We start from the raw sequence: 27,133 nt of genomic DNA, 5'->3' as shown, positions 1-27,133 counted from the left end.
TCTACTCGCTGACTTAATCTAAAAGAGACAAAACGCCCAAGGAGAGGGTCTGGTGTGATGTCGAAAAATCCCAACCAAGCAGTTCCATATGTTACTTTGGACACTGTCTTCTGATTCTCAAAAATATCTGACGAGTGAAAAATGAAGGCAAACGCTCTGACTCTTTCCTTCTCTCTGATTCTTTGTCTCCAGGCGGCTGTGTCGGTGTGTGCTTCTTGGAGAAGTAGGGCCTATTGGGAACAATGCCGCCCCCATCAGACATTGTCAAAGTAGCCATTGAGTGGCCAGGTGCTAACGCTCAGCTCCTTGAAATCGACCAGGTGAGCTCCTGAAAGGAGGACAGAAGCAGTAATGCCGGGGTGGGGGGTGGGGAGGGGTAAGGTTGTCAGGGACGTGCATGGCAGGGTTGTCTTCAGGGATGTGGGCTTTTGGCATCAGGAGTAAGAGCCAGCAACAGGAAGGTCAAGGTCTGTCCCACCCCATGGAGGTCGGTCCTGTGGCTTGGGAGAGAGGCTCCCTCTCCAACAGAAGCTGTCAGGGAGGCAGTCCCCACTCAGGCCGCGGGCTGATCCTGCTTGGCAGGCCCTTGTCAGAACCTTGGTGGGAATGGCATGGGTTGCTGGTGAATGATCTCTCTCTCGCTCTCGCTCTCTCTCTCTCGCTGTCTTTCAGAAACGGCCCCTGGCATCCATCATCAAGGAAGTGTGTGATGGGTGAGTAGAAAGTGCCCTCCTTCTGGACAGGGTAGGCTAACAACTACAGGTACACCGCCCCACCGTGAGGAATCTCCAGCTAGCCGGGTCCCAGGGTGGAACTTTTGTGGCTCGTTGTGTTACAAAGGAGGTGTAGCGGAGGAGGATGTCCCTATGACCTCATAGAAATCCTTCTTTTTCCTGGGAGCCCAGGAAGGCCCTGTCTGAGGCGCTGGTGGCCTGTGAGGCTCGCGCTGAGTCGTGTGGACCGCCTTGGGCGGCACGGGTTGGTACCCAAGCCTGAGCCACTTGTTTTTGTCAGCATCTCAGCCCGTAGCTTTGGGTCTCCCCCCTCCTCCAGGCAGGCTGCTCAAAGCCTGAGGCGACTCTGCTGGAAATGATTATTGCATCTGTCGCTTTTAGCCGGGCCCGAGGAAGGCCCGGGTGGCTGTACTGTGGTTTCTCACACAGGTGGTCGCTGCCAAACCCGGAGTATTACACCCTCCGATATGCAGACGGCCCCCAGCTCTACATCACCGAGCAGGTACGTGCGGGAGTGCGGTCGGCGCGGGAGCCTTGCTGACAGGGGCGCAGTTTCTGTGTCCCAGGGAGGGCCTGCCTCCCGGGCAGATTGGGGCATGTCAGCCCTGCCTCCTCTGGCGGCTGGAAAACCGAGGTTTCTCCCTCCTGAGGGCCTGGGGCATATGGAGGGGTTCTGAGAAGTTCTCGGGCAAGACACACGCAGAAGGAAGCCTGACCAAAGAGGTTCAGTTACAGCTACTGTAAAGTTGAGTCGGCCGGCTTGCTCAGGTCTAATACTGTATCTTAGTTACTCTTTTTCCTCTTTGTTACCCAGACGCGCAGTGACATTAAGAATGGGACCATCTTACAGCTGGCCATCTCCCCAGTAAGTATCTGGTTCTCCTCAGGAGTACATTTATTTAACACGCATAGGAGCACCCACCATGGTCCAGACTCCCTTCTAGAAACCAAGACTACAGAGCTTTAAAAGTCAGTCTTTGAGGGGCGCCTGGCTGGCTCGGTCGGTGGAGCATCCGACTCTTGATCCCGGGGTTGTGAGTTCGAGCCCTACGTTGGGTGTAGAGATGACTTAAAATAAGTCAGTCTGTGCTCTCACAACCTTGTTAGGAGTAAACAAACAAAGGCCTCTCTCAAGTATTTTGACAGAAAGTTACTTAGGGAACTGTGGGGACTCAGAGAAGGGGCTGCCTGGTTCAGCCTGAGGATTCCCAGAAAACCTTCCCAGAGGAAGGCAAGCTTAGTGCAGATGTTGAATTAGCCAGAGAAATAAGAAAATGAAGGGTGTCCCAAGCAGAGAGATGTGCTTTGTTGGGGGAGGCGGGGCCTATAGCAGCCAGCGGGAAGCCGACCTGGAAGGGCCCCGGACGGCTTGCTCATGGGTTTGGACTTGATTCAGAAGGGAATGTGGGGACATTGAAAGATTTTAAGCAGGAAGGTACATTATGTTTAGATTTGTATTTTAGGAAGATCACTGTAGTGACAGTGTGGAAGATGGGCTAAGAAAAGAAAGTCGGTGGTAGGAGGAATCTTTAAGAAGCTACTGGGGAATGTTGACAGCCCGTGAGGCGAAGGCAGGTGACAGTGGAGACGAGGGGCGGGCATGAGAGATACTTAGAGGTAAACCCGGGGATGGGGTGATGTCCTGGACGTGGAAGGAAAGGGAGGACTCTGAGGCGACTCCCTGACTCCTGCCAGAGCTCCTTAAGGGTAACTAAGTAAGCAACTAGAAATGCAGAGAGAAAACCACTCCGAGGGGGAGTGGGCAGGGAGTGTCAAGTTAGAGGAAGGCGCCGCCTGCAGCGAGCAGAGATCGAGTCGACTGAGAGCAGAAATGTTGTTCACTGACCCAGGAAGTCCATGGTCCCTGGTGACCTCTGTGAAGACAGTTCTGGTGGGGTGATGAGTGACAGCCGGGCCACAGCGGTGGCAAAGTGAGGTCCCTGACTTCACCGCACTATCAGGAAGCTTGGTTATAAAAGGAAGTAGACAGCAGCAGGCAGGAACTTGGGGATGTGGAGCCAAAAGGCTAATGCCTTTTAAACAGAGGTAAAACATTCCTGGGTTACAAAAATCAAAAAGTTTGACAAAGATAAAGTGGAAGGTCTCCCTCCCTCTCCCGTGCCTCATCCACCCAGTTCCCCACCTCCTTTGACCCTTCAGAGCTGCTAACTTCTGTTGCAGTTTCTTTTGTGTCTTTGAAAAGAAGTTGAGATGAAAGAGAGGAAAGTTGATGGTGCAGGAGAGGGGGTGATTAATGGAATAGGACCTCGTTGGGTCAGGACAGGGGGAACCCAAAGCCCAGGTGGAGGGATTTTTGACTGCTCGCTCCCTGAGGAGGATGACCGATATGGGGGGGTCACTTCGGTGTAGAAAGGGCTGCCAGAAAATTAAGGCTGTGATGGCACCTGTTTTCTTGGTGAGGCAAGAGACCAGCCCCTCTGAGCGGCAGGGTGGTGCGCAATAGTAACAGCTGATAGTTCCAGAATGCCAAGCGCCTTGCATGCAGCATATCCTCTTATCTTGACAGATACCCGAAGGGATGGGTACTCGTGATAGCCCCGTTTTGCAGATGAGCAAACTGAGACTCAGGTTACGTGACTAGCCACTTGTCACACAGATAAAAACATGGCCGAACTGCCTCTCGAACCCGGGGCTGTCTGACTCCTGGCGGGTGTTCTCACCAGTGAGTCCCCCTGCTTTCCCCCTCCTCCGGAACCTTTCTCACCCTAAGGGCTTCATTACCCACCCACCCACCCACCCCCTGCTGACCACCCCCCGGCCAAATCAGCTCTGCTAGCTTAATATAACCGTCTGGGAGTTGCTCTCGTGGACGTGCTGAAGCATTTTCCAGACCTCCTGCGCAGAGTAGTTGACTTTCCCAGGAGTACATCTCTCCAGAGCAGAAGGCGGCAGCCCAGAAACGCTGTCTCAGGAGGAAAATTAACATTTGGAGTTGGAAGTTTCCAAGTGTGGTGCAGACCAGTGCTCTTCAAATGGTTCTATCCTGTGACCTTTTCTCGCGGTGTGCATATTCTCCACCACGGGAGCCTGGAGGATTTCCGTGTCATCCAGAGCCACGGCCACTGTAGGCCCATCTCTGTGATAATAAAAGAGGAGAGGCAGAGGGGAGAGAGAGGTGACCAGACCTGACTCCTCGGTCAGCAGCAGGAACTGGGCTGCAGTTGCTTGCTGAGCTCTGTAAGAAAAAATAAAGACCGCAGGAGCATTTTGCTCTCAAGGCTCTTCTATTCCAGCTGAGAATATTAATTAACAGACAAAAAATAGAGAGTGACAAATTGAGGGTCAGTCACTTGCGGGGGCCCTGACTATAAAGCTAGGAAGTTCAGCAGGAGGAAGGGCTAGCGGATGCTAGGGAAGGCTTGTGGTTGGAGCTTGCAGCAAGGAAGCAAGCATTCTTCTGGGGAAAGTTCATGTGCTGGGAGAAGGCTTGGTCAACAGTCATCACTTTGAAAAAGCTATCTTGAAAACTTCCAGCCCTGTGGTATTCTTAAAATTTTCCCAGGACTGTCAGTTTGAGAGACAATGATACAGGCTTTCAGAGAAAGTTTAAAAAAAAAAAAAATAATAACTTGTCAGGCTTATCACATTTTGAGATTGAAAGGGGCTTTAAAACTGATCATCAGATGAAGTCCTCCACCCAATGCAAGAATCCCTTGTGTAGCATCTTTGACATCTGGTTGTCCAGATTCTCCTTGATTGCTTTTAGTGACCGAGAGCTCATTACATCAAGGAACAACCTGGTCTGTTGTCTGATGGCTTACATTAATAGAAAAGCCCCCTCTGTTGAACCAATATCCATGTCCCTGTGACTTGCCAGAGGTGGTAGACTGTCTTCTCCCCGATCTCTTTTGTAGTCCTTCAGTGGGAAGTTTCTGTAATCCATAGACCAGAGTGCTACAGAAAGGATCCATATAGGTCCAGATTGGTCTTGGCATACTGGTAATTCCCTGATTGATCCAATAAGCATTTATTAAGCAACTCCTAGACAGCGTGAACAACTAGTTCTGCCTCGGGCTTGGATGTCCACAGAAAAGCCTTTATGAGCTACTCACAGAGCAGTAACCTGCCGCAAGGAGCAGATGGCATACATCTTGTTCCTGGTCTCCTAGTCCCGGGCTGCACGCCAGCTGATGGAGAGGACCCAGTCGTCCAACATGGAGACCCGGCTAGATGCCATGAAGGAGCTGGCCAAGCTCTCTGCTGATGTGACCTTTGCCACTGAGTTCATCAACATGGATGGCATCATTGTGCTAACACGGCTCGTGGAAAGTGGAACCAAGCTCTTGTCCCAGTGAGTATAACTGAGCCCTTCTTGGGGGGGTTTCAGAGACTGACTTCAGTCTGCGGGGCATCCTTTTCTCATCTCCACTGAGTCACTTGAACTTATTGAGCACGTTCTGTGTACAAAGCAGTGTGCCAAGTACTGGGCTCTGCACAGACGGATTTGCTTGTTGTGCTCCTGAATCTTGTACTCTAGGTGGTCCCCACAGATCTAAGCAATAGTAAAATCAGGGGGTACGGAAGTCAGGAAGAGAGAAGGTAGGTCATGACAGATCTGTTAACTTATGGAAAATGGCTAGTGAGCAGACCCTCCAGAATTGACCAGAACAGTATCTGTCGGTTCTTAATCTCCACCCCTGCTTCCTCCCTTTCCAGTCACCTCCCCACTCCTCATACACACACATGAGCACACACATACTCAGACCTTCTCCCTACCGCCCATTTTCACAGGGAAAACAAGCTCCAGAACTTTGCAATAGGCCACAGACATCTCGGTCATACTCCGGTGCCGAGATGAGGGCAGTGGTACTCTGTGCCCGTGGCCAGCCATGAGTGAACACGTGTTTAGTTAGCCATCTAGGCCTGTGCTGGCTTTCCGTCCCTCTCAGCTGGCACACAGAGGGAGTCAGAAATCTTCTTTTCAGCTGATGGACCAGCTCGTGAAATTTTCAGCCAAACCAAGCACGTACTCTTGGGTGTTCGTTTTAAGTCTCAGATTTTGCAGCAGCACGGACGTCCTGAAGCTTTCAGTGGCCCTCAGAGACTTCAGCTGTCTTGGGGGGCGGGGGGAAGTACAGGATTAGACTGGCCTTGGTTTCCTCCTCTTTAAAATGGGGGTGCTGCTTACATGTAATACTGTCACAAAGATTGTTGTTAACGGGTCCGAACCTGCCTTGCCAATGGGAATAGGGTTTGTTGAATCTAGAGCACTGTACAGCCGGATAAAGGGGGGTGTGTAGAAAGAGGGCACACAGGAGAGAAGGCTTCGGATGCTATCAGCATTGCAGCCAGGAGTTTGCACACATTGTCGCCTTGCCCATTATGATCTAACGCCGTGAGATTGACTCAGCTTTACCAAGGAGGAATTTGAAGTTTGAAAGGATAAAATTTGCACAGTTAGTAAATAATTGAACAGGAATTGAGCCCATGTCTGAAGTTTGTACCGGCGCTGTGCTGCCCCTTGGTGTTGCACATGGGCTGAAGCTCCTTTGGGTGCCCCGGCCAAGTATTGGGGTTGATAAAGATCTGATCCCTTTTTTGGTTTTGAGAAACAGATGAGTGATTGTGTTCCTCTGGGATGAGGTGGTATAGGGAAGGAGAGCCAGTCCTCCGGCAGCTCTTTTTGCCCCGAGACAGATGCCTGGACAGAATCTGCTTCACACCTGGCCAGGTGTGCATGCAGGTGCCTGCTCACAGCTGTGCTGACCGTCCCTGGCACTTACGCTGAAATCCATCCCCATTGTGGCTGCTGTCACACCTGTGTTCCCCGGCTCCGAATCTTTGTATGATTTTTGTGTGTGTTTGCTTATGTCCCAGCTATAGTGAGATGCTGGCATTCACCTTGACTGCCTTCCTAGAGCTCATGGACCACGGCATTGTCTCCTGGGACATGGTTTCAATCACCTTTATTAAGCAGGTGAGGCCTCCAGCATTCCATTGTCCTCTCCTCCCTCTGTGGCTGGTTGTCCTGTCAGTTTAGGGACCGGTGCAGGCAACACAACCATTCTGCTGAGGGTCGGCTTTCTGTCCCCAAGGCCCAATTTTTCATCCTCATGCTCAGGTCTTCCTAGAGCTCCTGAAACGGTTCCTTCACTGTTCTCTCAGGCCTGCTCTGAGAAGATGGGAACGGGCTCTAAGAACTGAATGTGGCCAAAGTGGGATTTGATTGTCAGTGAGATTTGGGAGGACACCAGCCGGGCCACCAGGAGCAGCCTTGAATCTTCTGACCTGCTTCCCGAGCACTCCCTTCTCTTTGGTTCTACATGTTCATTTTGTTTGCCTTAGATTTCTAAGTCTGCCTTCTGTTGACAGATCTGCAAAGCAGCCTGTTTGGATTGTCAGATGGAGCTCAGCAGGTGGGAGGGGATACTTCTGCTTCGGCCCTCCTTTCTTCTGGAGGAAGGGGTGGTGTCAGTTCTCAAAACTGGACTAAAACCAATGAGTCATGTATCCACTGACCTAGAGTCATATCTGTCATTGTCTTGGGACATTGGGAACTTCCTGATGCTGGAGATACTTAGGCAAAAGTGAAATGACCATGTATCGGGGACATTATAATGGGCGTTGAGAATAATGAGGAGTTACTAGATTACAAGACTTTGAGTCCTGGGCTTCCTGACTGACCTGGCCCTCGCTGGCTGTAGATTGCAGGGTACGTGAGCCAGCCCATGGTGGACGTGTCCATCCTTCAGAGGTCCCTGGCCATCCTGGAGAGCATGGTCTTAAATAGCCAGAGTCTGTACCAGAAGATCGCGGAGGAAATCACCGTGGGACAGCTCATCTCTCACCTCCAGGTGTGAGTAAGAGATCCTGCCCCAGCTTCCCCTCTCGCCTCTCATCCTCTGGCCATCTCCCAGCCCTCCTCCATTGCTTGTGTTCCAAGCTGCCGGTCTGCCCATTCACTCAGCATCAGCACTTCCACACTGCTGTCAGGACGCTCCCGGTGTTTGGGCCTGATCATGTCACGCTCCTGCTAAAACCCTCCGTGGTGCTCCTCGTCCCTCAGGATGAAGCCAAGTGCTCCCAGCCTTCCTTTCCTGCCACGCATCAGGCAGAATCAGATGCTCTCTCTCCTCTCTGGGCCAAACAGTCTCTCTTTACCTATGATAAGGACATAAAATGCTTTATTTTTGTTACCTGTCTCCCACTTTAAATTTTGAACTCTCTGGGAAGAAGGACCAATTCTTTTTGGATCCCCTGCTTTGATTTAATAGAAGTCAGTTAGTGTTTGTGGAATGAACATTTAGCAAACGAACGGTATGCCATGGGGGGTAGCAAAAAATACCACACTGAGCATGAGTCCAGGCTGCCAGTCAGATCCTGGCTCTCCTGCACACTGACCAGGTCTCTGCCTGCAACAAGTTACCTGGTCTCGCCTGGTCTCGGTTTCCTTCTCTCTAGACTGGGGTTAGTCCTCCTCCCCACCACTCGGACTTGTGAGGATCAAAAGAGATAAAAGATCTTGCCTGATGGCCAGCACAGGTTAGGTATTCAATTCAGCAGTTGTTTGCTTTTATTTGTTTTCTAAGGAGTTTAACACAGGGGCGCCTGGGCTACTCAGTCGGTTAAGCCTCTGACTCTTGATCTCAGCTCAGGCCTTGATCTCAGGGTGGTGGATTCAAGCCGTGCATTGGGCTCCACGTTCGGTGTGGAGCCTACTTAAAAATGGATAAATAAATATAAATGTAAATTAAAAAAAAAAAAAAACCCAAGAGTTTATCACATCCTAATATGTTTTAAAACCAGTAAAACCAGAAGACAGATGAACCCTTTGGAGCACTGTTCCTCTCCTCTCCATTCCTTTCACTTCACTTTAACCCTCCTAAACAATTTAAGGGGGCTGGACTCCCCCAAACAACGTGGTGACAGCGTTGACTCCTTTCTGACTCTTGTCCCCTTTTAGCATTTTGGACATGGGCAGATGCCAACAGAATGCCCTGTTAGTTCCCAGTGTTGCCTGTTTGTAGCAGCCCTGTCCTGACTCAGCTCTGCTCCCAACCTGTACCCTCAGCCCCACAAATAATCCAAGTAAAAAGAAAACACCATTTGCAGTTCTGATATCTTCCTTGTCACTTCTAAGGAATTCTTCAGCTTCTGTTTTCATACCCCAAAGCCAAAAATGTTGTTTGAAGTGAAGGGAACATCATAAACTCCAGATGGAGAGTTCTGATTTTCCTGACGTCAGACTTTCCCCTTAGTTTCTTTGTTTCTGAATCAGGAATGACCCAGTTATGTTCCCCAAGGGTAGTAAAGGAGCATGGCATTTTTTAGGGTTCAGTCCATGACTGTTTTCAGCCTGTAGCTGTTACTAGACATTATGTTCTCTGCTGTTTGGGCTGGGACACTGAGTTCCTTCCATGAGACCTCCAGGATGCCCCGCACCCGACCAGGAGGTCTGCCGACCTGTCTAAAAAGAGAGCCCCACCCCTGCCCTGAGTGTACCCGCAGCTTGGCAGGTGGAAACATCTTGCCAGGGGCCGGGATTATAAGATTCCAGGGAACAGTTCTAGCAAATTTGTTTTAAAATGAAATAAGTTTGTAGTTGGAGACTCTGAAAATAAAGAAAAGCACAAAGAGTAAATCCTTTGCCCATTTCCCCACCTCCAGACAGAACCACTGTTCACATTAAACTGACTTGCCCTGCTAGTCGTTTTCTCCTTGTATATTTTTAACAGAACCGAGAGCTTACTCTGTATACTCTGTGTACCTTGACTTTTTTACAGAGTAATAGCCCTTGAACATTTCCCCATGTTAAAGATTCTTCTAAAAGGGTAGTTCTACATCTTTTTTGCATCCCATATGCCTTTGAAAATCCAGTAACAGTTATAGACTCACTTTCTTGGAGAAAATAACACAGTCAACCAACCGCGTGGAATGATTTCTGCACCATTTCTCGGGTTTACAGACACTCCAAAACCATCCCGAACCCCGGGTGAAGAACCTTTACTCTACAACGTGATTTTCAGCGACAACTTAGTCCTGTAATGTGATAAACAGAGTTGCGATTGTGGGCATTTGAATTATTTACTGTTCTTTCTTTCTTTCTTTTGACAGTACTTGAATGAAATGCTTTGCCAGTACATCTTGCACAGCTCTCTGATTACCGTCTTTGGATAAATTGCTATTAGTAGAGTTGCCGGGTTGCAGAGTATGCCCATTTTTAAGGCTTTTGAGATATCACCCTGGATGATTATTTGATTACCGTCTGAGCAACCGTTGCAAATGCACCCCAGTGTCCTCTCGCTGGTCAGTCTTCTAATCTCCCTCTGCCTTCTTTCTCCACTGGCACAGCTCCAACCAGGAGATTCAGACCTACGCCATTGCACTGATTAACGCGCTTTTCCTGAAGGCTCCTGAGGACAAGCGACAGGTCTGTGGCTGCCTTTTCAAGCTTTTCATCTGGGCTCTTCCAGGAGAAGAATTGTCTCCCATCCGCCCTTCGTTGTGCAGACAGCAGACACGCAGCCATTTCCCCAAGAGTCCTTCCTCCCCTCCCTCTGTGGCGGGGGCCCTCCGAGCGGCCTTGCTAAGCAAGGCCCAGGTCTCAGGTCAGAGCAGGGCCTGCGGACTTTTTCCTCCGAAGGGCCCGAGAGTAAATATTTTTTGCTCTGTGGGCTTATGGCCTTTGTGGCAGCCAACTTTGTCATTATAGCCCAAAGAGCCTCCGACAGTAGGTAAACAAGCCAGGGTGGCTGTCTTCCAGGACCTCCTATACAACAAGCCCAGACTGGTCTTCACTGCAGACCCAGGCTAGAGGATCGGGAAGGGAGAGGAGGCCCTCTGGGCATCACTATCCAGTCCAAGGAAACCGGGACAAATGAGATCTTGGCATGAAGTTTCATGTGTAAAGACCCTCGGGCCCAGATTCGAAGCTGCTTTCTTCCCCGGCCCGTTAGCCGTGCGACACGACACACCGAGCTCTGCTGCTCGGAGGCCCAGGTCCTCCCCTGTGATAGGGGAGCAGCATACTGTGCCCTGTGTACTTCCCAGGGGCGTCATGAGGAAAAACAAGCTCCCTGTTTTACGAGTGAGGAAACCAAGGATTGGCTGGGCCGGGGAACAAGCACTGACCTGAGCCCGGGGCCCAGAGGCTGAGTGTATTTCCGGCCTGGGCAGGTGTTTTAACTTCTTGGGTCTCTATTTCTCTTTCTATAAATGAAAGGGCCAGACTAAATGATCTCCAAGTGCCCTTCCAACTCTGACACTCCAGATATCTCTGGCAAAAAAAAAAAAAAAAAAAAAAAAAGCCCAAGTGGCATACAGAAGAAAGACTATTAAATTCTCTGTCCATACCATGGGTTCTGGAAGTTGAAATTCGGGTGGAATCATGAACCAAGCTTTTGGTGGCTTCCCATGGGAGGACCAGGAGCATCTCTGGTTCTGTGTGTCCTTGTCTTTTCTTGGATGGCTTTGTTCTGTTAATCTCTCCCTTCCTAGTCCTGTTTTGAATGTAAGCTGAAAGCTCATTCTTCCATCTGCTTCTCTCTGTGCTTTTTGCTTTCTGCCGGCAGGACAAGCACCTTAACCCTCTAGACCTGCCTGTCACTGTAAGTAGCGCCGCCATGTGGAAAGGGCCCCAGCTCTCTTCCAGGTGGGGAGGTCAGAGCTGGGCGAGACCCTCTTGTTCTGATCGAGGGGTTCACGGAACTCCAAGACCCAGGGAAAGGTTGTGTGCTGTAAAAGTCACTGGTCAGAATACTCAGGGAATGTGCTGGAGACTATTGTTACATGCAGGATTAAGGGGGTGCCTCCCCCAGGGGATGCTGCCCAGTCTTTCCTTTGTAACCTGCCTTTACATAGGTTCGTGGTTCAGCCAGGGGAGGTCAGATTCTGAAACAGCCTGAGACTTTCACCCAGCTGATACCACGGATGCATCGCCTTCCAGCTTGGTATGGCAGAGAGTAAAGATAAATCCGTGTTGCTTTGGGTGCATACTGGGCCATCGGAATTTGAAGAAGTTTAGACAGTTGTCAGGAGGGAATTTCCATGCTTGTTTCTTAGAGGGAGCTTTAGAAGTCGGTTTTACGAGGCTATGAAGGAAGATGAGTGCTTCCCCCAGCACCGCAGAGAAGCTAGTCTAAGGCCATCACGTTCTAGCAGTAGGCCAATGTCAATTACCCACTTTGTGAGTTGTCCACAGCAAGGTTTAATCTCAAGCCGACCTCCTATAGCTACCAAAGAAGTTTCTAGGCCACCTTCCTCCTCTGCCAGCCAGCGTGTGTGCTCAGGGGATGCAAAGTAAAACTTAATGTTCCTGGCAGTGTCAGCCATTTGGGATATAACTAGAGACGTAGAAGGAAGAGGGAAAGGCCTTTTAGCTCTGAGAAAAATGAGTGTGCTCACAGATACTGCTCCGTGGGAGAGGTGTGACAGCTCCCTCAGGCCCATTGATTTAGAATTACCCATAAAATTAAATTAAGGCAGCAGTTTAGAAAGTGAAGTCATACTAATTAACGTGGTAAGAAGCGATGGCCGAGATTGGAAGGAGGAGACAGAAGAATTATGAAAAGCTGTCACAAAGATTAAAAGCACAGGAACCTTTGGGACCATTTTGTTGAGGGAAAATAGCCACACGTTTTGGAGCTCCTCGGGGAGTCCAAGTGCCTGAGCTCCCCGCTCTTCTGGTGAAGCCAAGCCCTCGGCATGTTGAGGTTGTAATCCTTGTCGTCCCCTCAAAAATCAAGAAGTGTCTGTATCATCCATTTTTAGAGAATTTGTGTAAGAACAGCCAAAACAAGGTCCTAAAAGGACCCTTGAAGCTCAGCTCCCTGGAAGGCTGCTTTATGCGGGATCCTTTATTTCCCGTGTGTGCCAAATAAATAAAGCGTTACTGTCAGAATCTGAAAGAAATACAGTAAAAACGATGCCCCTATTATGAGAAATTACCCCAAAGCACTAATGTACTGTTCTCCAAACTGGTCAGAAGTGAATCACGGCTACTTACTGTGGCAGGAGCCCCTGTGCCCCAGCCCTGCCAGCCTGTGTGGCGCTGGGGGGCCCGGAGGGGGCGCTGGGGCCCCAGCCCTGTCCGCCGGTTGGAAGAGGCCCTCCAGCCTCGGGGGTGGGTGTCTGTCTGGAACGGTGCATGGACCCATCTCGCTGCTCTGTGCTCCGTACGCATTGTCCATTGCCTGTTGTCCAGCATCCTTGTGACTCGAGTGTCTCGTCCTGAAGCGGTCTCTGTTCCTCGTGGAAGATGGTGTGGTTGACTGCCACAGGGGAGGAAACGTCCTATTTGAGTCAGTTCGCCCTCCCAGAAAAAAAGTGTGCGGGAGGTTTTCAGAGTATAGAATATGTTTGATGGTCCATGGGTTTTTGTTTTTTTTGTTTTTTGTTTTTTGTTTTTTTTCCCATTAGCCCACTTTTTATTTGAAAGGAGAGAAAATTTTAGAGAAAAAGCCCCGGAGCCACGATTCCACTTTTCACTTGACAGTTGTCACAGCTGGGGGCCTGCCACTTTGCCTTACATTGGCTTGTTTTTCTCAACAGGATATGGCCAATGCCTTTGCACAGAAGCACCTTCGGTCCATAATCCTGAACGTAAGTTCCCAGAGCAAGCTGTGTTTTGTTACTGGTGATAGCAACTGTTACTGTTACTGTGGTTGTATTGTTATTACTGAGATTACTGTTGAGTGGATAGATAGGTGCTAATAAACCCTTGTTAAGCAGGAAGCTTTTTCCTGTAATCCTCTGTAAATGGAGCTGTCTCTAGGAGGCCGTCCTGCCAGGAATCACCGAGCCTCTGAGGAGGTACAGAGGCCAGCCCGCTGTCTATTTGTGGCCCTGCAGCTCCAGCAGCTTTTATCCAGAAGGAATGTGTTAAAATTGGCCCCAAAGAGGAAAGTAAACCGTTCCGCTAACAGTTATCAGAACTGAGTTGCGTGGGGTACGAGCAGACAGTGTGTTTGCTCTCAAAGATCTTCCGGTCCCATGGGATGGCGCCCGAGCACCGTGGGGTCTGTGGTTCCATCGAGCTTCGGGGTTGGGGGAGCATTTCAGGAGGGGGGGCTGCTGTCAGGAAACCTCTAGAGGAGGGATGGCAGGTGAGGCGGAGGCTCCCACAGCAGACTTGAGAAGAAGCATGTGACCGCGCAGAGGGTGGCTCAAGGAGCAGACGTGCGCAGGGGCTGGAGGCCGGAAAGCAGCGAAGACCAGGTCAGGCAGGGCCTTAGTCTCTCTCCCAGGCGCAGTGGTGGGGATGTCATCGGACTGGTGACGTAACCAGGCTGGCATTTAGAAACATCCCACTAGTAGGTGTGTGTGTTTCCTGGGGGTGTTATGAGGGAGGAAAGTAGAGGGAGAGGTCGCGAGGAGGGAGGCATCTGGGAAGGGGGCTGACTCCCTGTCCCCACGCGGGGCTGGGGCGAGAGGGAGGGGAAGGGTGAGAGCTGGGGATCTGGGTGAAAGGGGGGCAGTTTTATCAGTTGTCAAAACCAAGGGGAAACCAGGAGGCCCCAGTGGAAGGAATCAAATGAGAAATGAGAAGTCAGGTGTGAAAGGCTTGAGAATTCTGAGCACGAACTTCAGAGTCCCCAGCCTCCACTCTGCCATTAATCAATCTTTGATCTTGAGCAATTCACTTAACTTCGATTTGCTTTGATTTGCTCATCTGGATGTGAGGCCTGACCAAGCTCTTATGTATACAGAGCTTAGCGGGGTGCCTGGCCCCTGGTAAGTACCCCGCTCACATCAGCAGGCCTCTTACCGTGAACAGGAGACAGAGGTGGCAGAATTTAAGAAGTGAGCTCTGAGCACTTGCGAAGCCAAGCAACAGGCTGCCTTGAACACACACACAGCCCACCTCTTCACCTAGCGGAACAAGCTCCTGCCCGCTGGCCGCTGGCCGTTTCCCTGGTCAGAGCCCCACCACCAGCCCAGCGGGAGGGCCGTGGGCCGGAGGGCCATGGGAAGACGCCCTGGCCACCTCCCGTGAGGGATGGGGGGGCCACCTCCCGTGAGGGATTGGGGGGCCACCTCCCGTGAGGGATGGGGAGCGCAGAGGTCCTGCAGGTGCCTGTCCAGATTCCTGAGCAGCCCTCTTAGGCGCCATCCTCTGCATGCATGGGAGGGAGGGTACCCTTCTGAGGGAAATGTAATGAACTTCAAGGCTTAATAGTTACCTCAATGGGATTAGTTCAGCTCATTTCTGGACAGACCTGGGAACAAGTGAAGATTCTACCATAGAAGACAGTTCAGGGTCAGGACTCAAGACTGCTACAAAAATGGTTAATGTATGCTCACCGAAGTCCTAGGAGTTCATGACATCGGGCCAAGGCATGTAGGCCTTGAATTACTCAGCAGTCAAATAAGACTTGAGGTGAAAGCTCTGGAACGATGACTTCTCGGACGGGCTGCGCTCCTAGGAGCTGTTGCTGGCAGTGATTACCTCCCCGCTGTGACATCTCTTAAGCTTGAGAAAGCGGGATTCAGGTGAAGGAAAACCATATCACATTAACTTTAACCTCTTCTCAAAGTGGTTCGATGAATTATGGAGACCCCTCCCCCCCGGCAGTGAGAGGCCGGGGGTGGGGTAACTTGCTAAGGCAGGGGGAGGAGGAGCAGAGCAGTCAGCCTGGCCTGGAGACCAGCACCTGCACGGAGCAGAGAGCCAAGAGCCTCAGACTGCTGCCACGAGGAGGAGGAGAAGGGCCTTAGCTCATACTGGTGAGCAGTTAGGAGCAGCACTGTCCGTGGAACCTTCTACAGCATGGAGGTGCTGTCCAGCATGGTGCCCGCTGGCCATGTGGGGCTGTCGAGCACCTGAAATGTGTGTAGTGTGATGGGGGAGCTAAGTTTGTAATTTTTTAATATTTCAGTTAAAATACCCACATGTGGCTTGTGGCTGCCATTAAGCTGTTCAGATCCACAGAAATGAAGAACACTCTGGAGTCAGATGTCGGGGCGAGGAGGGCTAGAACAGTGCTGGCAAGTGGAAACACAGTGCGAGGCCCCGTTCTTCATTTTAAATGTTAGAGTAGCAACAGTAAAAAAGGAATACGGGAAACCAATTTCAATAATATATTTACTTTAACTCACTCTATCCCATATACTGTAATTTCAGTGCGTAATCAATAGGAAAAAATTGGTAATGACATATTTTACATTTTCTTTGTTTCACGCTAAGCCTCTGAGATCCTGCATACATTTTACATTGCAGCACATCTCAGTTTGGACTAGCCACGTTTCAGGTGTTCGACAGCCACCTGTGGCTGGTGGCTACCAAATCGGACTGCGCAGGTCTAAAGACATTGATCTCGAGCCAGAGCACACTAGTGCTATGGAGCTGTAGAGCGGGGCTGTCCGGTGGAACTTTCTGTGACAGTGGAAACGTTTTATATCTACTCTATCATTGGGTGGGAGCCCCTGGCCACATATATCTGTTGAGCTTAAAATGTAGCTAGTGTGACCAAAGACCTGAATTTTTAACTTCAGTGAATTCTAATATATGCTGAATGGCCACCATATCGGATAGCACAGCTCCAGAGACATGGAGCTAGACTGAGTGAGAGAACATAAAGGACACAGAGGGAGTGTGTGTGGAAAAGTGGGCAAGAGTCTAATTTGGGCGAGAAGAGACCAAGAACGATTCAAGATGGAGGGTAAGACAGAGAAAAGGCAAGAAATACAAGGGAACAAGCCAGGAAGTGCAGCCATTGTGGGAGTGAGAGCAGGACAGTAGGAGGCAAGAACATCCCCAGGCGTTGATCAACCTAAGGGACACAGGGAGAGGTAGTGTGTGGGAAAAAGACAGAGGTGAGGCTTGAGCGAAGGAGGGAGCCTGAAGTGGAGTGGGCGTCAGAGGGATGGAGATGAGAACTGAGAGGGCGTGGGGGGGGCATGCAAGAGAGGGGTGGGATACAACCTAGGGGACGCAGGGAGGGGGAAGCACATGCAGAGTGATAAGGAGAGACGGTGTGGGGGGAGCATTGGGGTCTGGACAGGGAACATTAAGTACCCTCCATTGTGTAGGGGTCTCTACACCATTTCAAGACAATGGCCTTTCCTAAAGTCTCTACTTGGTGAGGCCATCCACCACACTGTATTTTTCTAAGGCAGGACAGAGTGGAGTCCTCAGCACACACTGTCTGATGTCTTGGATTGAGTGTCCACCTGGAGGAAGGTTCCAGCACTGAGCCCAGAATCCTAATCCTAGCGAGTAGCCTTCCTCATCTTTGGCGTGACCGGACACAGCCCCTCCCTTGGTTCCACTTCCCCTGCCCAGGGGAGTGTGGAGAAAGGGACTGTGCCTTGGGGCCTGCAGTGAATCATCTCAGCCTGAATTGAGCCCTTTCATGCTCTATCCCTTCTAGAACATGAAGCCTCCCAAGTTCCGTGTGTGGGAGGGAAACCCCTGTTCCCTGCCCAGCATAATTTCTTTTTTACCAGCATGGATGTAAGTCTTCAGCAGAAGAAAACCCGCTCAGCCCTCTGCTCCCTGCCTTTGCTTTTTCCAGCATGTGATCCGAGGGAACCGCCCAATCAAAACCGAGATGGCCCATCAGCTGTACGTCCTGCAAGTCCTGACCTTTAACCTTCTGGAAGAAAGGATGATGACCAAGATGGACCCCAATGACCAGGTAGGTGCTCAGTGGGACAGACCGCTCCTGGCTTAAGTCCTATGCTGTTCGATGTGGTGCGTTCCCCCATTAGGAGGCACACGGGGCACCCGCTGTGCGCCAGAGAGCATGCCTGATTGTGTCTGCAGAAAGGGTCTGTGTTGCCCTGGGAAACCCGGCTCTGCCTGTCTGCCGTCTCTTCCCACTGGATGACTCTCTGGGCCAAGCCCACCTCTGTCCTGGGAAGGCAGAGGGGATGCCTTCTTGGAGACTGATCGGGCCCAGCATCCCGCCCAGGAAAGCCCAACCTGCTCGCTCTTTTCCTTGCTTCCCTGGGCTAGCTGATTTGCCCCCTGGCTGTCTGTTTCACTTCTCAGGCTCAAAGAGACATTATATTTGAACTGAGAAGAATTGCATTTGATGCCGAGTCTGACCCTACCAGCGTCCCCGGGAGTGGGACTGAGAAGCGCAAAGCCATGTATACCAAGGACTACAAAATGCTGGGATTTACTGTAAGTTCCCCAAAGTATGGATCTTAGAAGGCCTGCTCCCCTGACAGGAGGTCAGAGGACACACCCACACAGAGCCCCGAGAACCCCCCCTGCATCGTGGTGGTCCTGGAATCGATGACACTAGGAAGCTGGAGGGGCCCTGCCACCTCGTTGGCCTTGGTGCTGGGAGGTCACACATTTCCCTGTAGCATTTGGCCCTGTGGAACAAATCCATATGTTGGAGGGCCCAGGAGGTCAGTCACGTGGGTAAAGAGAGGACCTCTCCCGAAAGAGTGAGGTGCTTTGAAAAGCAGAAGTGGGCATCTTGTGAGAGGACACACAGGAGGATGGTGTTAATTCAGTTGAACACTGAGCGTGCGCCTACCCACTCAGCATACGGTGTGCTGGGCGCTGGGGCGACAGAGCGAGTCAGCACCATCCAGGGTCAGGAGCTCCCCAGTCTCTCAGAGATGGCAGGCAGGGAGGAGGGAACACGAGAGCCAGTGGCACGGAGAGGGCAGTAGGCCTTCCGCTCTGGTGGCACTGCACACAGGTGGCTACTGAGTCTCAAACGTGATTCCTGTATTTCCCCAGAACCATATCAACCCAGCCATGGACTTTACCCAGACTCCTCCTGGAATGCTGGCCTTGGACAACATGCTGTACTTGGCAAAAGTCCATCAGGACACCTACATCCGGGTAACGGCTCAGGGACAGTGGGCTCCGCCCTGCTGCCACATCTGTCGCCTCCCTAACCCCCTGCCACCACCACCCCTCCCCGCCACAGATCGTCCTGGAGAACAGCAGCCGGGAGGACAAACACGAGTGCCCCTTCGGCCGCAGTGCCATCGAGCTCACCAAAATGCTCTGTGAAATCCTGCAGGTTGGGGAACTGCGTAAGTCCCCGCCACCCGCCTCTTCCTTCAGCCACTCCGTAAGCAGGAGCCTGGGGGACTCGGGGTTACAAAGCGGGGGGTCAGTGGGACTGGGCGACTACTGTGCTTGGTGAGGCGTCTCACCCTTGTGTATGGGACTCCTGGCTGCTGCTTGGTTTGAGCAGGCCATTTAGCGTGTTCAGGAGCCGTGCCTCCGCCGGTTTGCCCCCGTGAGTCAGGAGAGACGAGCTGGAGAGAGGGCAGAGCCAGGCCAGCAGAAAAAAGCTGAGGAAGTAGAGGCGGGCCCGCCCCATGCTTTTCACGCGCCCTGGCTTTGCTCTGCTGCTTTTCCTCGGGACGTGGGTGCCCGCGAGCGTCCAGCCTCACCCACCCTGCTTCTCCTGCTCCATAGCCAATGAGGGCCGCAACGACTACCACCCAATGTTCTTCACCCACGACCGCGCCTTTGAGGAGCTCTTCGGGATCTGCATCCAGCTGCTGAACAAGACCTGGAAGGAGATGAGGGCGACAGCCGAGGACTTCAACAAGGTGCGTGTCTCCAAGCTCTGACGCCCACTGGCAGAGACTGTTACGTGACAGTGCGGGGCCACTGGCTCGAGCCTGGGGAGCTCCTGAGCTGGGAAACCAGTGCTATCAGCCACACCAGGTCACGAGGTGCAGCCCTGGAGAATCTGGGGCCCCTCTGCCTGTGCTTTTCCCGTAGCCTGGGGCCAGGGTCTGCCCCTCGGTGCCCTGGGCCTGTCACGGACCCAGCAGAGCCAGTACCCGCCATGGCCGCCTGTCCCCCAGAGAGGGCAGGAGGCTGAGCCTGACCATAATGGTGCTGGTTGACCGAGTGCTTTACTGTGTCAGGCCCTGGTGTGGTCCCGGGACTGGGCAACACTAGGGAGAGGAGGGGGCTGGCAGGATAGGCACGTCCTGGCTATCCGCTCCATAGTCATTCCCAGCGCACCCACGTCCCCATGCTTCACGGCACTGCAGGGCCCTCAAAAGCTGACAGTCTAAAAGCCACGCATCTCATCATAAACAATTTGCCAACTATAAAAGAGGAGAAAGCTCCCTGTAGTTCTACCACCCAGTGATGATCATGTTCATGTCTCCCTCTAGTCTTTTCTCCTGTAGACTTTGCCTTGCGTGGGCGCAGAGCTGCCGGACAGGCCGTGGGATGCCTGTTTTCTCTTCCGCTGTTGTTTGAGAGGAAGTAGCATGTCTCTTGAGCCCACTCCCGCGTCAGGCACTGTGCACCCACGTAGCACCTCCCCGTCCTGCAGGCAGCGTGTATCCAAAAACGAGTCTTCCTGTCTCTTGCTCCTGAGACAAGGCAAGGAAGTTCTGCACACAGCGAGTGGCTTGCTCAAGGCACAGATTAAGAGATGGGGTCAGGATCTGAGCTCCTTTCTCTCCGACTCCCTAACCTGTGCTCATTCCACCACACTGCTGACTAGTTGAAATTCGTGGGAAAGAAAGCACTTGTCGCTCTCAGGCATTTGTCCTCGAGAACCACCTAAGAGGTGTACCTTTGAGAGTCGGTACTCTCGCTCACCCAGCAGGTGTCTGGGGTCCCTTCAAGGCCAGGGCAGGGCAGGGCTGCCTAGAACTGGCCTTCCAAGAACTGAGGCAGCTGGCTTCCTTCCCTCCCGCTCAGGTCATGCAGGTGGTCCGAGAGCAGATCACTCGAGCTTTGCCCTCCAAACCCAGCTCTTTGGATCAGTTCAAGAGCAAACTGCGCAGCTTGAGCTACTCTGAGATCCTGCGGTTGCGCCAGTCCGAGCGGATGAGTCAGGATGACTTCCAGTCCCCGCCAATCGTGTAAGTGCCGCGTGTAGGTGGGGGGAGGCACCGCCAGCCCCGCCGTGTCCTCACCTCCCCTTTGCTCCCGTACGCATCCACCCAGGGAGCTGAGGGAGAAGATCCAGCCTGAGATCCTGGAGCTGATCAAGCAGCAGCGGCTGAATCGGCTCTGTGAAGGCAGCAGCTTCCGGAAGATCGGGAACCGCAGGAGGCAAGGTGAGGGCGCCTGGGCTGCTGGGCTGGTCCCAGTCACCCCACTGGGGAGGGAGCCTGCCGGACAGAGCCATGAGGGGAGCAGCCTGGGAACATGTCACCCTTTTGCCTTTCATGTGCCCATACCTTTCCCAGTACTGTCCCTGGTCACCTGCTTGTCTGGCCTTGTGTTCCAGAACGTTTCTGGTACTGCCGCTTGGCCCTGAACCACAAGGTCCTGCACTACGGTGACTTGGATGACAACCCGCAAGGGGAGGTGACGTTTGAATCCCTGCAGGAGAAAAGTAGGTTCATTCCCCGTTGCTGTATCATAGTAGCTGGACTCGATGTCAGGAGGCCTGAGTTTCCGTCCTGGTGCTCTCAAGCCGATTATCTTGTCTTGGATGGCTTGTCTCCCTGGACCTGTCTGCTCAGTCTGTCAGAGGTCATTTTGGCCTGGCCTACCCCACAGGGCTGCTCGGGGAAGTCAGTGGGATTCCCCGACGGATATGGGGGTGTAGATTGTCAGGGGGGGCTGCAAGACGGTCTTGAAGGGCAGTGGTACAAGCGGGGGCTCTGGAGCCAGACTGCCTGGATTCGAACCCTCGCTTTGCTATTCTAATTAATGCAAGTTAATTCTTACCTCTGCCTTGGTTTCTTGTGCAAGATGGGAGTAGTAGGCACAGAATTGAATGAGTCGTGTACGTAAAGCCCTTAGGATGGGGCCTGGCTGTGTGCGCTCATGGCATTGTCATCTTCATCACGGTGCCGTGGAAGTGATGTGAGCATCTGAGGCCCTGGTCCTCGGGGAGATGATCCCAAAGCCCCGAACTGACCCCCAGTGAGATTGGACACAGCCCAGCAGGCCAGGCCCCCAGGAAGGGACCGTGGAAGAGAAACTAGCACAAGACCGCTCTCTGTGAGCTGACACAGCCCTTTGGTCTGGGGGCTGGAGCTCCCCTCCCAGCACCGATGCAAAGACCCACTCACAGCATGAATCTCACAGAGACTAATTCCCTTCGTTTCCCAGTTCCTGTTGCAGACATTAAGGCCATTGTCACTGGGAAGGATTGCCCCCACATGAAAGAGAAGAGTGCTCTGAAACAGAACAAGGTGAGTGGAGCGGCAGGCCTGCCGGAGTCAGGGTCACTGTCACGGTCATGGTGATGCCCGGAGGGTTCAGTCGGTGGTGGCTGCTGTTTAAGTGCGTGCTCTCCCGCCCCCCACTCGCTCTCTAAATTATTCCTGTGGGTCTTACTAAGAACAGTTTTGAACATACACAGAAGCAGAAGCCCCACATACACATCACCCAGCCTCAACAACCATGGCACATCCTACCCATCCACTTACTATTACTCCGGAGAAAATCTCAAGTATGACATCGTTCCTCTTAAATATTTAGAATGTATCTGTAAACGATAAGGACTCTTAACATAATCCCAATACCATGACCACACCTAAAAAGAAATTTTAAAAGTTGTTATTTAATATCAAATATCCCATAGATGTTTGCATTCTTTTTTTTTTTTTTTAAGATTTTATTTATTTTTTTGAAAGAGAGAGATCACAAGTAGGCAGAGAGGCAGGCAGAGAGAGAGGAGGAAGCAGGCTGGCTGCTGAGCCGAGAGCCTGATGCAGGACACAATCCTAGGACCCTGGGATCATGACCTGAGCCGAAGGCAGAGGCTTTAACCCACTGAGCCACCCAGGTGCCCCAGATGTTTGCATTCTTATAAATAACTTAATTTCTCTGTATAAAAATATATAAATGTTGGGGCGCCTGGGTGGCTCAGTGGGTTAGGCCTCTGCCTTCGGCTCAGGTCATGATCTCAGGGTCCTGGGATCGAGCCCTGCATCAGGCTCTCTGCTCAGCAGGGAGCCTGCTTCCTCCTCTCTCTCTGCCTGCTGCTCTGCCTACTTGTGATCTCTCTGTCAAATAAATAAATAACATCTTTTAAATAAATAAATATTAAAATATATAAGTGTTTACATGTATGCACACACCTAAACATATGCACACATACGCATACTCATACCCATTTTGTTCACTGAATCAGAATCCAAATAGGATATGCACATTGTGATTAGTTTTTAGTTCCCCTCTCTCTTTTCCGTCTTTGTTTTCCTCTTTGCAGTTTATTAGTTGATGAAACCAGGTTGCTTGTTTGGTAGTTTCTCACAGTCTGAAATATGCTGATTGTCTCCCCGTGGTACAGTTTAACTTGTTCCTCTGTCCTAGATCTGTACGTTAGTGGAGAGATTTAGGGGGAGGCTGGATCCCAGCTCAGGGTTGACCCCCTTTTTGGGGGGTGGGCAGGACGACTTCCTAGGTGGCATTATGTTCTATCAAGAGACACATGATGTGATCGTCTCTGTTTTTGCGAGGTTAGCAGACTCTTGGTGCTAAGGGTTTCTTCCACAAGTAAATTAAGATTTGCAAACTCGTGGTGTTCTAATGCGGTCATTCTCTTTCATTTATGAGCTGAAGTGCTTCTCTAAACAGAAGCTTACCATCCTCTACTCTTGGCTTCCCAGTGGTCCAGTTTATATAAGAAAGGAGAACAAGTGCTTGATTCTTTCCTTTTATAAAAGTACTTTCAGAACAGTGGATTGGTTCTCTGGTATCATCCAGCAGTGACCGTGTTGATGCTTAAACTCTCTTAACTTGGGTCACAATTTGTTACTGTTGTCGTGGTTCCTGAACATTAAGACTTTCAGTCTGATCACCAACATACAAGCCGAACAAAGGTCATCTGTAGTCACGGACTCTGAGATACAGGGGTTTTGAGTGTTGAGAAACGACTTTTCTCCAGCGTTAGGAGTGTCCACATCTTGGGCGTGACTCAGGTGGGGAACGGGTGAGTTACCACTCGCTACCGCCCGGCCTCATCTCCAGCCACACTTGTGCACATGCCCGGGGCCTCGAGGATACCATATCTGAGCCAGCTCCTTCGGTGACGGTGCCACGTGACCAGGAATTTGGCCAAACTCTTGGTGCGCAGAGCCCAGGCTACCCCACTGTCCACGGAACTGAAACCCTTTCTCTTTCAGGAGGTGTTGGAGTTGGCATTCTCCATCCTCTATGACCCTGATGAGACCTTAAACTTCATCGCACCCAACAAGTACGAGGTGAGCAGTGGGTTACTGCTTTGGACAGCCGAGCCCCTTCTGTGACTCTTTAGCTAGAGGGCAGGAGTGGGCAGGACAGGGACATCGCCCTAAAGGCAGGGGACCACAGCGTGTCACGAAGGCTTTCTGGTACCGAGGATCTGCCAGACTGGGTCCATCCCCCTGAGCTGGGCTCCACAGGTTACGCTTCAGCAGCAGCTGTAAGTTGCCATTAGAAAAACAGGTTCACCAGGGGGTAGCCTAACTTGTCCGGACTGAGAAAATGCTCCCCCCTTTTCGGTCTCCAGCACAGCCACCTTCCCGAGTGAACCCGGGGCTTCCTCCTCGGGGCTCCTGGGCACAGGCAGTAGACGGTAGGGCCAGGGCTTTGAGGCTGCTGGGTCTGGTCCTCCTGACACGGGGACTGCAATTGTACCTGCAGCTCTAGAAGTTATTCGGGGTCACATGAGTAACTGTGCTTGAGTCCCATGTGGCTGCTGAGCTCGGGGAGCATCAGAGGGGACTAGAGGTGGGGCTTGTGGAAGAGGAGATGTTTCGGCAGGCCCCGAGCCACCAGTGGAGGTCTGTTGGGAAGAAATGAGGAACTAGCAGGTGGGGAGACGGGTGAGCAAAGGCAGGGAAAAAGAGCAAACAGGAGTGAGACAGGGGTAGGCCGACAATTCTCTGTTATTCCTCCTTATCATGAGACCCTCTAGCACTTATTTTAACATTTTGTTGGCTGGGCTTCTCTTTTTTAAAACTTTTTCTGAAACAAAATTGAGATCCTACAGTGATTCCTCTTGGGTCCTGCTTTTTTCACCTAGTATGAATCCCTCCCACCATTGCTCATTTCCGGGGCAGTTTTGGGTAGTTGATACCCCAGTATCAGGTCTCGCTTTGCTGTATTTATTAGCTGTATTTTAAAAAATCAGATTCAAAAAAAAAAATAAAAATAGGGCGCCTGGGTGGCTCAGTGGGTTAGGCCTCTGTCTTTGGCTCTGGTCATGACCTAAGTGTCCTGGAATCAAGCCCTGCATCGGGCTCTTTGCTCAGCGGGGAGCTTGCTTCCCCCCCTCCCCAGCCCCTCTCTCTCTCCCTGCCCCTCTGCCTACTTGTGATCTCTCTCTGTCAAATAAGTAAATTAAAAAATCTTTTAAAAAATCATATTTTAGCTTATCATAGGAAGCTTTAAATATTAATCCCTCATAAAAGCCGAAAGGTTGTTGTTTGGGGGGGGGGGTTTGGGAAAGTGAATGGTCACCTCCCATTTCATCTTTGCCATTATCCCCAGTCTGCTTTGCCTCTACTCAGTGGTGTCAAAAGAGACTTAGGGTGAGTCCTCTCAGCAAAGGGAACTTGGCAGGCCCTCCTGCTGACCAGGGGCCGCCATGTGACATTTTGCAACTTGCTCCCACAGTACTGCATCTGGATTGACGGCCTCAGTGCCCTTCTGGGGAAGGACATGTCCAGCGAGCTGACCAAGAGCGACCTGGACACCCTGCTGAGCATGGAGATGAAGCTGCGGCTCCTGGATCTGGAGAACATCCAGATTCCTGAAGCCCCGCCGCCAGTGCCCAAGGAGCCCAGCAGCTATGACTTTGTCTATCACTACGGCTGAGCCTGGAGCCAGACTCCACGGTGCCCATGAAGGGATTTGGGGCCCAGAAGAAACACCCACAGACTGGTGCCTTGTCTTTTGCTTGTACAGAATCTGTAGTGACCATGGTGGCCAGTAAATGCCAGCCATTCCTCAGACTCCCCTCAGACCACCCAGAGCTTCCTCTTGGTCCCCACCTGCCTCCACAAGTCACCAAGGCAGGGTGCTCGGCCCTCCCTGTCACCGCGGAGCCTGAGATCAGAGCATGAGGAATGAACAGCAGGCACCCCTGCCTGCCGGGCCAGGGACTGCTTGGGCTGGAGTTAACAAGTCACTCACCTTTTCTTCCTGAGTCTGCTCTCCAGTCAGCTGGATCCCCGGGTAGGCAAGCGCGAGCCCAGCAAAGGCTGCCTGCAGAGGACAGACGTTCTGGGCGTGTTGAGAGCCTCAGAGAGACTGCCTTTGGGTGACCTGTGCCTGTGTCTCACATCCAAGCAGAGGCCTTGGCCTTTGCTTGGTAGATGTCTTGCCCTTGCTTTCATCGCCTTCGTGAGGGCTCACTCGGGCCTCATTCAGGGCCAACAGGCTGCTGCCACTGAGGCTCGACTCTAACATCTCTGGTCTCCGGAGCCACCAGATCTCTCTTGCCCACGCACTTGTCTGGGCGGATGGAAAGTTCTCCCTACCAAGCTCTCAGGCTCTCATCCTGGCAAGTCAAACACATGCAAGCTAAGTTCTCCCCTCTAGTCTCAAAGAACTCTGCAGGGAGAGCCCAGATGAGGCCTGGGCGAAACTGGTGAGGCCGCTAGAGTCCACTCCCTCCCCCCTTCTCCCCACATTTTTATCTTTTCCTTCCTTAGAGAGAAATCTCTCACCTAACCTGAATGGCAGCCCCCTCCTCTTTGCTTTCCTTAGGCCTCCCCGACCTCAGGAAGTTTGGCCTTCCCTTCCCCTCATCCCAGTGCTGTGGTTTCTGCCATTGGCCATGATTTCAGGGAGCTGAGGCCACAGCAGTGCCAACAGGGCTTCCCCGGTGCTGCGGCACATGTCAGCCACGCACCCAGCCTCTCTCCTTGGACATGGGAACACAGTGGCAATCAGTATCGTAGTAGCCCAGCATGGTAGGTACTGCCCGATGAAGAGTGTACTATATATTTTCTTTACTAGAGGCCATACTTATACAAACGTGTATATATATTTATATAAGATCTACCTATCCTAGGACGGAATGTTTGAAGGAAAATAAAATTGGAGGCTCCCTCTAAAAAAAAACAAACAAAAAAAAAACCTCCTCCACTTCCATTTGTGAGCCAAGAGAGTAACCCGAGAGCAGCCAGGAGCTTCCTGCCAGTAACCATGTTTTCAATAAATACTCTTTCATGTACAAACCATGGTACCTATTAACAGCTATTTCTCTATACTCGCTCTCTGCCCAAGGGAGCTTTCATCTTGACAAGACTTCATTTCATTGTGTCTGGGAGACTTCCTCCTTTTCAAACACTTTGCCCTCCCTGGGTGTGTGCATGAGTGTGTGTGCACGCACGCGCACACACACACGGACAGTTAAAGATGCTCACAGACTGTTGCACCGGGACAAAGTGTTTTCTGCTCTGGCTTGCTGGGCACAGCAGGGAATGGCATACTGTACACCCCCGTGAATGTATCCTCCCTCTTCTCCCTGCCAGGGACGCAGCCAGGGAACAGCTCACGTTTTTGTGACTTACAAAGAAGACGTGTTCTTTACCCT

General features: G+C 51.7%; 1 protein-coding gene across 1 annotated transcript in view; it reads left to right on the top strand.

The window, feature by feature from the left end:
* Window positions 1–26,775, top strand: part of ELMO2 (engulfment and cell motility 2) — a 37,431-nt gene extending 10,656 nt beyond the window's left edge. The window contains exons 2-21 of the mRNA XM_045980440.1: window positions 193–320; window positions 673–713; window positions 1,164–1,236; window positions 1,549–1,599; window positions 4,865–5,046; window positions 6,573–6,672; window positions 7,400–7,551; window positions 10,047–10,125; window positions 13,245–13,295; window positions 17,210–17,332; window positions 17,689–17,823; window positions 18,397–18,501; window positions 18,590–18,698; window positions 19,090–19,226; window positions 20,344–20,507; window positions 20,593–20,705; window positions 20,879–20,986; window positions 21,712–21,794; window positions 23,733–23,810; window positions 25,207–26,775. Coding sequence (XP_045836396.1) covers window positions 243–320; window positions 673–713; window positions 1,164–1,236; window positions 1,549–1,599; window positions 4,865–5,046; window positions 6,573–6,672; window positions 7,400–7,551; window positions 10,047–10,125; window positions 13,245–13,295; window positions 17,210–17,332; window positions 17,689–17,823; window positions 18,397–18,501; window positions 18,590–18,698; window positions 19,090–19,226; window positions 20,344–20,507; window positions 20,593–20,705; window positions 20,879–20,986; window positions 21,712–21,794; window positions 23,733–23,810; window positions 25,207–25,407 — 2,163 coding nt within the window. The 5' untranslated portion in view covers window positions 193–242 and the 3' untranslated portion in view covers window positions 25,408–26,775. The remainder of the gene's footprint in view (window positions 1–192; window positions 321–672; window positions 714–1,163; window positions 1,237–1,548; window positions 1,600–4,864; window positions 5,047–6,572; window positions 6,673–7,399; window positions 7,552–10,046; window positions 10,126–13,244; window positions 13,296–17,209; window positions 17,333–17,688; window positions 17,824–18,396; window positions 18,502–18,589; window positions 18,699–19,089; window positions 19,227–20,343; window positions 20,508–20,592; window positions 20,706–20,878; window positions 20,987–21,711; window positions 21,795–23,732; window positions 23,811–25,206) is intronic.
* The last annotated feature ends 358 nt before the right edge of the window (window positions 26,776–27,133 follow it).

Source organism: Meles meles, chromosome 16 (genome assembly GCF_922984935.1).
Source record: "Meles meles chromosome 16, mMelMel3.1 paternal haplotype, whole genome shotgun sequence".
NCBI lineage: Eukaryota > Metazoa > Chordata > Mammalia > Carnivora > Mustelidae > Meles > Meles meles.
The sequence above is the reverse complement of the archived record's forward strand: the minus strand, read 5'-3'. Positions and strand labels throughout refer to the sequence as shown.